This window comes from Alosa sapidissima, chromosome 18 (genome assembly GCF_018492685.1).
Source record: "Alosa sapidissima isolate fAloSap1 chromosome 18, fAloSap1.pri, whole genome shotgun sequence".
Classification (NCBI taxonomy): Eukaryota; Metazoa; Chordata; class Actinopteri; order Clupeiformes; family Clupeidae; genus Alosa; species Alosa sapidissima.
The window spans coordinates 12,508,398-12,519,346 of NC_055974.1; the positions used below are offsets into that span (position 1 = coordinate 12,508,398).

The 10,949-nt window shown below is 38.4% G+C and overlaps 2 protein-coding genes across 3 annotated transcripts; both read right to left on the bottom strand.

The window, feature by feature from the left end:
* Nucleotides 1-403: 403 nt before the first annotated feature.
* On the bottom strand, nt 404-2,457 carry LOC121690000. 2 transcript variants are annotated; one of them, XM_042070282.1, is made up of 3 exons: nt 2,280-2,456; nt 1,450-1,650; nt 491-1,218 (listed from the first exon to the last, which is right to left on the bottom strand). In XM_042070282.1, the coding sequence occupies exons 1-3, from the start codon at nt 2,341-2,343 to the stop codon at nt 605-607; spliced, it is 879 nt and encodes a 292-aa protein (XP_041926216.1). In that variant the 5' UTR covers nt 2,344-2,456; the 3' UTR covers nt 491-604. The 2 variants fall into 2 exon arrangements, with proteins under 2 accessions (XP_041926215.1, XP_041926216.1); XM_042070281.1 differs by having other exon boundaries at nt 404-1,650; nt 2,280-2,457.
* Nucleotides 2,458-7,684: 5,227 nt separating this feature from the next.
* On the bottom strand, nt 7,685-10,757 carry sb:cb1058 (uncharacterized protein LOC394209 homolog). The gene is made up of 3 exons (XM_042070882.1): nt 10,640-10,757; nt 9,764-10,398; nt 7,685-8,462 (listed from the first exon to the last, which is right to left on the bottom strand). The coding sequence occupies exons 2-3, from the start codon at nt 10,382-10,384 to the stop codon at nt 8,313-8,315; spliced, it is 771 nt and encodes a 256-aa protein (XP_041926816.1). The 5' UTR covers nt 10,385-10,398; nt 10,640-10,757; the 3' UTR covers nt 7,685-8,312.
* Nucleotides 10,758-10,949: the final 192 nt, after the last annotated feature.

A 10,949-nucleotide genomic window follows, 5' to 3' on the forward strand; every position in this document is an offset into this window, starting at 1 on the left:
GCTTATAATTAAAATTTACTATTATTATTATTTTAATCACAGAAAACCCTGGCTGGTAAATGGAGCACACAGATATTTTTTTAATTAAATACAGGTTACAAGTTTGATACTTGCAGCACAAATTCTGAAAATGTTAAACTCAACATGTATCATAGTACATACACATCTCTGCAATCTTGGACACTGGTCACTGAAAATATGATTGTGAAATGTTATAGCTTATATTGATTTTACTACAGGTACTAATATTGTAGACAATATTATTTGCCTGAAATACTGATTACAGTCTAGTCATTATAGTTGTCTGACCATGACATTTTCTGCCACAAGGTGGCGACCTAACATTTTTTTTTTTTAAGACACCACTTCAAAACCTAAAACAGCAAAACTTTTCACAATTCTGTTTCATGTAAACTTATTCTCAGATTTCTGTTTTATTCTTTCAATCCTTAACTCAAACTGCAAACAATCCTTCACATGAACACTAGAATCTAAGTCACAAATTTTAATGGTGCCCTGACATCATCTACTAATTATTCATCATCCTGGCCATAAATGCTAGCCTGTGCCACCATAGTGATGAGTTCAACTTCCAACATCTGCTTTAGGCACCTGGTACAGGTATGGTGCTATTCCCCTCAGCTGGTACATCTTGTCTGTCTAGTGCAGTCGCACCTTGAAAAGTAACTTGAGTCTCAGCAACAGTAGGTGTATTCTCATCTAAATCATCAGTGTCAAGATCTGAACCATCACCTGATGCTGAAGAGTCCACATAATCTTTGATGGCACTCCAAGAAGCTGGGGGAGATATTTGGGTTTTGGGTTCTGTAGTTGTGGTGGCAACCAAAAGGAGAGATTCAGTAATCTCATCTATAGGTGAGGTCTTCACTGTAGAATCGTCACATTGGCCTAAGCAATCCCCTTGAGGTTGTGCGGTTGTGGTGGGGACCAAAAGGAGAGATTCAGTAATCTCATCTATAGGGGAGGTCTTCACTGTAGAATCGTCACCTCGAGCTGTTGGCACAGATTCAGAGATGACATGGGCGGTTTCGTCTCTGTAAAAGGCGTCAGTCATCTCAGTGTACGATGCAGCAGCATCATCTTCAATCTCGCCTGACCCCTCAATATCCACAATCTCAATATCACTTTGGCTGCTTGCACCTGAACTAGAGTCCAAGAACTCAGCCCAAAGAGCCTGTTCAAGTCTCTTTTCTCCGCCTGAAAAAGTTTGAAAAGTAAAAAAAAGCTGGTCCACCACATCCTTACTGGTTATGTCCCAGGCCAAAGCATCAGAAAACAAAACTTCATCGGTGGGAGGAAACAACTCTGATGGTGAATCTATTTGGCTGGCATTATCTTGTAAGACGCCATCGCCACTAAACTCCCCTGATAATTCCAAGTCATCATCACCACTAAACTCCCCTGATAATTCCAAGTCATCAAACAGACCTTTAATGTGACCACTGTAACCACTGGCTTCCTCGAAAGTTAAGACTGAATCCCTGTCTTGCTCGTCATCGGTCTGTTTAGTTGTGCTTTTACCAAGAGCACTGGCTGCATCCACAATGAAAGATGATGGTGACAAGATTTTCCAATCAGACTGCTCTGATAGGCCCAGGCCTATGTATTCTGGAAGAGGCCTTGCTGTCCCTAAAAAGACAACCGTATCAATATTTAAAAATCTATAAGGCAACATTAGTAAATGTTACCACTGGCTGAGAATCAACTTGAGAAACTGAGAAGACTTAATAACATAGGCTGCTACAAAATCTATCAGAGTTGTAAATTAGCACTAATAGGTCCAAGGCTAGCACTACCAGGCCCATATTTAATTGCCAGGAGACTAAACAATTGGAACATTATTAGTTTAATATTTTAGTAACAGGGCTGTAGTAATAATGGTTTGTTTCAGTATATCACCTCTTTCATTTTAGACTGAACACCCTCCCCTGAACGCTATCAATTTAGCTAGCTGCTAGCATAGCTCCACCACTTAAAATACCATAGGGTAACGTTAACCATTAACTTAACATTGGCTAACTTCAGCCAGTCACATTACATTAATGCAGACCATAAAATACAATAACTTTAAGTTTATGATAAATGTTACAAAACAACTTTTTTCACGTCAGTTAATTAACATAAATAAATCCCCCCCCAATGAAATACTTAATAGGTAGGTTCTACTGACAGCATAGCCAGTTACCGTGACCATTAGCCTGTTTATCAATATTTCGTGGCAGGCTGGAAAAAAGAAAGTTAGATATTGAATGTTTTACCTTGGTTGCATTGTAAACAGAGGTACAAAAGTAAAACAGCAAGACAGTGGAGTCCATAAGCCATAGCTTTTGTCGTAAGAAAAGTAATGGTCTTTCAAATGAATGCCTTGATAATGCTAAGGTTACTGACTTGTGGGGAAAGCGTGCATTGTGCGTGAGAACTTTTTCAAAATTCGAATGTGCATTTTTGGTATGGTTACTATAGTTACACAACAACCAGCTTTGTAACATCAGTACCATTATCAAAACAGAATGGGTTGGTGTCTGAAATCAACATAGATTGATACACCAAACGTAGCACAAACGAATAGCAGTGTTTTTAATCATTTTTGAATAACATGGGGGCCAGCTTCACGCAGGTTTGTTAAATTGGCCTGTTTTGCTAAATCAACCAATCAGTTTTCAGTGTAGGCGGGCTTTTTATCTCTTTTTTCCCGAACTTAATCAGTTCAGTGTATCTAGGAACAGGAGCGTCATGGAGTCAGTGCCCCCCAAAAAAGGAAAATGTAAGACCCATTTCAAAGTGTACCCTGGTCTCATAAGAGTACAAAATAATGATAGGCCTAGTCTTGCACGCTGCACTGTTTGTAACAGTGACTTTAGCGTTGCCCATGGCAGGTTAAATGATTGCAAAAGACATGTTGAGGTGAGTTTAACTAGTGCCAATTAATGTGCATATTATTCTGTATTCAGGCCTATACATGGCTAATTGCCAAGGCTACACTGTACATGAAAAGACCAACAAAAAAAAAGACCAAACTACCAAAATGTATTTTCACAATTTCTATCTTCCTTATTTGGTGTACTGACTAGACATTGAACAAACATATTAATCTGTATTTCAGTATCTAAATAGGCTAAAGTTTTTTTTAGGGGGGGGCTTCGTGATAAGGCAGTATTACAGCAGGTACAACCAGAAGCATATAACTTGTGGGGGCATAGAGCATATCATTGAAACATTGTGCAACATATATGTGCATCATGTTTGTTTTCTTACAATCAAATATGAGCAGCAGTATCCCACTGGTCTGTGTATTAGTTAGGTGCTGCTGACCTTTCCTGATGGAGAGATTTGAATAAAGCAAACCTGAGAAACACCTGGAGGCTACATTAGTTCAGTATATAATACTGGTTCAATATGTAATGTTTCTTTCCCCATAAAATGGTAAACATTAATCAATCAATCAATCAATCTTTCTATTGTTTAATAGTGCAGTATCACCATGCAACATGGGGGGTATTCCAAGTACGTGGTTTAGTGACAAACCTGGGTAAGTTACTCAGAGTAGGCCTAAGGGGTGAACCTAGTGGTATCGGAAAAAAAAATGTAACCCCAAAATATGACCTGAAATTAAAATCCATCACCTTTATAGTATCCGTTTAGATACTTTTAGTCAAGTCAACTTTATCTATATAAATGAAGTTGATTTGACTAAAAGTATCTAAACGGATACTATAAAGGTGATGGATTTTAATTTCAGGTCATATTTTGGGGGTACATTTTTTTTTTAAATCAAATAAAAATAAAATCCTCAACAGTGCCTTACATGTAATGGAAGGGCATTCCAAAGATAGGGTGCACTGAAAGCAAACACTCTGATTTTTCTTGCCAGATGGAACGACTAAGAGAACAAAGTGTGTTGGTGTGTATGGGCTAATGAAGCTAAGATAAATAATGCAGTGCAAGGCCATTTAAGGCCTTATGAGTTTAAATAACTTTCAGCTCTGGCTTCTACTAGTGACAAGTGTATATATAAAACAGGTATTTACATTTAGTAGGTATATTTACATTTAGTTTTAAGTCAGCATTCTGGCAGCAGAATTCTGAACATATTGAAGACTTTGAGTTGCGCAATCAGGAAGACCCATAAAATAGGGTATTGCAATAATAAAGTCTTAATGTAAATCAGATTTCTAGGCCAAGTATACTTGCATATACAAGGAATTTGGTCTCTGCATGTATCCCATCCATAAATTAGTGAACACACAGTAAACACAGTAAACACAGTGAGGTGAAGCACACACTAACCCGGAGCAGTGAGCTGCCTTGCTACAGTGGCACTCGGGGAGCAGTGAGGGGTTAGGTACCTTGCTCAAGGCCACTACAGTCGTTCCAACTGGTCGGGGATCGAACCGGCAACCCTCCGGTTACAAGCTCAAAGCCCTAACCAGTAGGCCACAACTCCCCACTGTCTTGAAGATACAAATGCTTAAACTAATGTTTTAGCATTATGAATCTAATTTTGCTTATGACAAAATGCTGTCATTCGGTGACTTTACTTCATTTGAATATCTGTGTGCATGCATTAAGTCTTCTCCTCAGATTTTATTACTGACAATTTACAGGCCTCCAAAACATTCAGCTAAAGTTTTTCTTGAAGAGCTAGGTGAACTGCTATCAGTTGTTTGCATAGAGTATGACTGTCTTATTATATCAGGGGATCTAAACTTGCATGTGGATAATCCTGAAAACAATTATGCCAAGGAATTCATTGCACTAATCGATACTTTCTCCCTAACACAGCATGTACAGGGGCCAACACACTCTCTCGGCCATACCCTCGACCTTGTTATCACAAAGGGTCTCGATGTCTCTACAGCTGTTAAAGACCTGGCCTTATCTGATCATTTTTGCGTGTTCTTTGATGTGTCTATGTCCCCACACACTCAAAACACAGCTATGATGGTAAAAAGGAGAATCATAAATGATCAGACAAGTGCTCTCTTTGAGCAAGCACTTTCACTAAAGTCAAGTCAACTGTCAGACTCTGAAGACTTATTTGATCATTTTAATGCAAAAATGGCAAACATTATGGATGACATTGCTCCATTACAATTCAAGAAAGTTAAGGACAAACAGAAAGCACCATGGAGGCAAAATCCAGCAGTTAAACTTCTAAAAAGAGAGTGTAGGAAGACTGAAAGAAAATGGCGTAAATACAAACTTCAGATCCACTATGAAATCCATAAAGAGATGCTCCGCACATATAACTCTGAAATATGCAAAGCAAGACAGTCTTTCTTTTCTAACATTATCAATAGAAGTTCAAATAACACTCGTATTCTATTTTCAACTGTTGATAAGTTAACAAATCCCCCCTCACAATTAGCGCCTGAACTTCTCTCAACTAATAAATGCAATGAGTTTTCATCTTTTTTTAAAGGTAAAATTGACAAAATCAGACTCAACATATCTGCTCAATTACAAATTCAACAACCTGAACTTCCAGCAACAAACAGAGGGAAACTAAACTTGATGTCAGAGTTCAGCTTGATAGACTACGAAACACTTGAAAAAACGGTACAGAATCTCAGCCCTTCCACATGTGTCTTAGACACTCTGCCTACCAATTTCTTCAAAACTGTTTTTCACCTCATAGCGGCGGATGTCCTTCAAATTGTAAATGTATCATTGCTGTCTGGCACTTTTCCTAAGTCACTGAAAACAGCTGTTGTAAAGCCACTTCTCAAGAAGAATAACCTGGATGCCTCCATGCTAAACAATTACAGGCCCATATCCAATCTACCTTTTATTGGCAAAATTATTGAAAAAGTAGTCTTTAATCAATTAACCACCTTCCTAACATCAAATGGGTATTTTGATTACTTTCAGTCTGGTTTTCGGGCAAATCACAGCACTGAAACAGCTCTCATTAAAGTTTCCAATGACATACGCCTCAACACAGATTCAGGTAAAACATCAGTCCTAGTGCTACTGGACCTTAGTGCAGCATTTGACACTGTTGATCACAATATTTTACTACACAGACTAGAACACTGGGTTGGATTTACAGGCATAGTTATCAGCTGGCTAAAATCATATCTACAAGAAAGGAGCTTCTTTGTTGCCATCGGAAACTGTACCTCAACACCAACGTCCTTGACCTGTGGTGTTCCCCAGGGGTCGATCTTGGGGCCACTATTATTCAACCTCTATATGCTCCCACTTGGACAAATCATTCAAAATAATTTGATTTCATATCATAGCTATGCAGATGACACACAAATTTACTTAGCTCTATCACCAAACAACTATGGTCCTCTTGAATCTATGTGTCAGTGTATAGAACAAATCAACACCTGGATGTCTCAAAATTTTCTTCAGCTGAACAAAGAAAAAACTGAAGTAATTATATTTGGTAAAAATGAGGAAAGACTTAGGGTTGCCACTCTCCTTGACACAAAAGGGTTGAAGGCAAAGGATACTGTTAAAAACCTTGGTGTATTAATTGACAGTGATCTAAATTTCAACAGCCACATGAAAGCGATAACTAAATCAGCTTTTTACCACCTCAAAAATATTGTCAAACTCAGAGGGCTGATGTCAAAACATGACTTAGAAAAACTCATTCATGCATTTATCTCCAGCAGGGTTGATTACTGCAATGGACTGTTCACAGGCCTTCCTAAAAAGACTATTAAACAGCTTCAGGTGATACAAAATGCAGCAGCTAGGACTCTAACAAAAACTAAAAGAACTGACCACATTACTCCAATTCTTAAGTCCTTGCACTGGCTTCCAGTAAGTCACAGAATTGACTTTAAAGCACTATTGCTTGTTTATAAATCAGTAAATGGAGCAGGACCTAAATACTTGTCAGACATGCTTCAGCAGTACACACCTTCTCGTCCTCTCAGGTCCCAGGTGAAAAACCTGCTAGTAAAACCTACAGTTAGAACTAAACATGGTGAAGCAGCTTTTAGATGCTATGCGGCTCAGCTGTGGAACCAACTTTCGGATGACATTAAAAAGGCCCCAACTGTAGCCAGTTTTAAATCTAGACTTAAGACCAAACTGTTCTCAGACGCTTCCTGCTAACTGTGCCGAGTTACAAATTCTGAATCTGCCTCGATAATTATTCTACTTTGTCTTTTATTACTTTTTTTACTACTTTTGCCTTTGTTTTTGCTTACTAATTATTCTTTATTTTTAAATGATTTTACCTTGTGTTTTATGTTTTCCTTTTATTATGATCTTTACCTTTTAACTATTCTTTGACTATATTGCCCTTCTATGCTTTTATTTGTTATTATCGTTTGGTTTTGTTTATGTAAAGCACATTGAATGACCTCTGTGTATGAAATGTGCTATATAAATAAACTTGACTTGACTTGACTTGTACTGGTGATAGCCTTGATGTGAGACTGAAATGTTAGATGAGAGTCAAAAAGGACAAATATTTTTGAAAGTTGGAATTTCAGTGACACATCCATCAATATTGACACACAAAATTGACAGACAATTGTCTATATTTGGCTAGTCTCACAACTAATAATTGTTTTGTTAGCATTTAACGTTCATAACCATGAATTTCTAAGAATGTCAACTTCTTACATTTAGAATTACTCAGAATACCTAGACATCATATTGGCTTTAAATGGTATTGCAAATGAAACAAATAGTCTGGTATATCCTGTCAGTTTTATTGAAAATTACAACTTGAGCGATATAAGCAATATAAACAACATTGCTGTGACTCAAGACTAAAAATGCCACAACACAAAAATGTTTTAGAACATAATGTCAGTACACTTTCCTCAAAATAACATGTTGCTCTCATGTGAATGGTGAATCTCTGTCCCTTCAGCTCTTCTAGGTAGTGCCTTTTCCTAGATGTCATGGCTAAAAGTGAGAGTCTGAGCATAAAATTGTAGACATTTCTTAAATAAATTAATAATAAATACCTTAAAGTGAGGCACATGTAAACTAAATATGGTTTAAGGACAATCTCAGTTAGCTAATTATGATATAACAACCCAATTTGAGAGGAATAGGCTCACATCAGCACAAGAAATATTGCTTCATAATGGCTATGTCCCCTTAAAAGTCATTAATTTGACAACAGTCTCTGGTTACTGAACAGATAACCTACCTAAAATAAGGTCAATATCAGTTTATACAGTGTAATAAAATGCTAAGTATAGTTACATGCAAACATCAGAACACAGTAGGCTGTCTTAACACGTTGAACCTTGACCCGCCTAACAGAACAGTGTGTTCTGAATATCCAAATGCTCTTTCCATTAGCTGACCTATCTGTAGTCGATTAGTACGGATCCATGGCGTTTTTCAGCTTTTCCAGATGATGGAGATGCTGGTGTAGACGTTACAGGGATCAAAGACACACTGTACAGACTGGTGACGAAGGTCTCCCATCCTCGGCGAAAAGCCCTATCGACTGCCTGCAAAGGACAAATGATTATCAGTGTTAGTCAGATTGTTTGTAAAATGAACATCATCAACAGTCCTACATGTAAATCTGTATGCTACCGCTGTTTTGGTCCTGTTTACATTTCCCTTGGTAACATGTAAATCAGACTAAAGCAAAACTGTGTAATTCAGTTGGTTGAGTGTTAGATCATCATGAGCCTGGACAACACAGGTCAGAGTCTTTAGATTATTACAGCACATAGAAAATGCAACTCAAAAAAGATTGCCTCATTGTCTCATAGGCTTCAGCTGGCCAACACCCCTTTTCAAAACACTCTTGACTCAAGGTCAACTAACAGGAGTTGTGTGGAATTAATGACACTCTTATCCCCCACCTCACTTTTCCTCAACCCCACCCTGCCCTGTGCTACCTGTCTATCCATGTGTATACACAGTAAACAGTCTTATCACACCCTCAGAAACAAGGGCGAGGAAAGTGGGATGAATGGAATTTGTGGTGTGAGAAAAAAAACTAGAGGTAATGGATTACCAACACCACACTGAGGAATCTTTTGCAATATTGAGACGATTCTTAAAGCAACACTATGGAGTTTTTCAACCTTCATAATATATTTCCAAAACTGTTCAACAACCTTAATGCATATTTGTGGGTTAGTCACTTGGCAGGCCCTACTGCATAGAGACAGGTATTCTGGATTATAACTGGATATAGATGCCCTGTTCATACAAACTTTTTCATATCTCTACATTGTCATGGCTATAGATCAAGAAAAGTCGTCAGAGGGCAACCATACAAGTCCGATGTGCCCTCTGAACCATAGCTCTGAACGCACTAATGATGTGTCCCAATGATGCAGACCTATCTGATATTAGGGAACCATGACAATGTCCTGCCAACTAGAACTCAACAACTCATCAGGACTTTATCCTCCCCACAAATTCCTCGTCATAAATCGATTACGTAACCCTGTGCTGCTGTTAATCTGTAACTGCTATGTGCTATCCTGGATAAGACTGCATGTAATGCACAGTCTAAGGCAAACAAAAAAGAATTCAAGGTTGAATGAATATCAAAGTATCATGCTTAGATTATTCTGTTTTAACTGAAAACACAGTGTAGACCAATTGTATTCTCAGTATTTACCATTTTCCAAAATTAAAAATGTGAAGCTCGATTTGAAAATTAAAACGCAAAATTAAATGTTTAGCTTGGAGGAAAACAATTGAACTACAATAAATTATATGGGATTAGATCTCTCTGTCATTTTGTTATCAGTGAAATGTACTTAGTCCGTTTTATTGTAAACCTTACCTTACGGTAGAGCTTCAGTGTGCTTCTTTTAGCGACCTTTAGCTGCTCGCCATTATTTTCTCTTTGGTTCTCCTTTGCCTTCATCTTCCCTTTTACTCCAGTCTCACAGTTCTGTCCCCGTAGGAGGGCATGGTCATCGGCCTCCTCCCTGATAGAGAAGTGAACTATGACGGGCTCAGGCTCCTGGACTGCTGGAAGTCCCTCTGTCTGGGTTTCAGATGATGGGTCGCACTCGGGGGTTGTATTGGAGTCTGTGCCAAGGCTCTGGTTGTTCTTCTGGTTCTTCTTCTCTGAGGAGCTTTTGTCTGCTTTGGCTTTCCTGGAGCTTCGTCTGCTCCATCGACTCGGTTTTCTTCGCAGGAGAGTGGTTGTCCCATCATCTTCCATCATGCCTTGGTTGAAGTCGAAAACACCAGGCTCCTTTTTCATTCGATTCTGTTCACATGACTTCTCAAGCATCCCAACTCCTGTGGTCATTCCTTGTTGTTGTGTTGTCTCTGGTGTGGCCCCATCACACTGTTCAACCTCTGTCTCCTCTAGGCGTCCGTAGAATCCACTTGCCTTGTCAAGAAATGAGGGGGATGAAGAAATGTTGGTCTTCTTTGATTTGTTGCCAGTCATGGTGTCTTCTTTGTCTTAGATACATTAAAGAAAAATATAAAAACATGATAAGTTCCTTTGAGCAGAATGTTTGCAACATATATTGTCATCATTAATTAATGACTTAAACACATTAAACTCACAGCTTTAGTAAGTACTCAATCAGATATTATTAAACATACTGTACATTATACCTTTCAAACGTGTTTTAGCTAAAGATAAGTATGACCGTGAATTATTAAATGAATGAAGAACATTTATGAAGACATCATTTACCTGATGTGTCGTCCTCTGGTCCTGGTGTGACTGTGGTCTTTCCGGAGTCTGTGCTGTCACCTTAACTCTTGTGTGCACGCACACGCGCATACACCCTGCCATAAAAGTGTGTGTCTGAACGTGTCGTGTCTCCCCTCTCCGATAAGCCAAAGCCTCTGTGTTGTTATCATGACCACAAGAATTTTCCTTATCTTTCAATTCAGAGAAGCATTTATCTGTGATTTCTTTTGCCCAAACAAAATATATACATATACATATATACACACACACAAGTGATGAGCCATGTCTGTTCCCATGTTTGAACAACGAT

What these genes read in the sequence shown, in the direction of transcription:
- LOC121690000 (XM_042070281.1), bottom strand. Translation starts at nt 2,343, where the DNA reads ATGGCTTATGGACTCCACTGTCTTGCTGTTTTACTTTTGTACCTCTGT. An exon ending in CTGTTTACAATGCAACCAAG is followed by an intron (nt 1,651 to 2,279) that starts GTAAAACATTCA and finishes TTGTCTTTTTAG; the next exon opens with GGACAGCAAGGCCTCTTCCA.
- sb:cb1058 (XM_042070882.1), bottom strand. Translation starts at nt 10,384, where the DNA reads ATGACTGGCAACAAATCAAAGAAGACCAACATTTCTTCATCCCCCTCA. An exon ending in CACTGAAGCTCTACCGTAAG is followed by an intron (nt 8,463 to 9,763) that starts GTAAGGTTTACA and finishes TGTCCTTTGCAG; the next exon opens with GCAGTCGATAGGGCTTTTCG.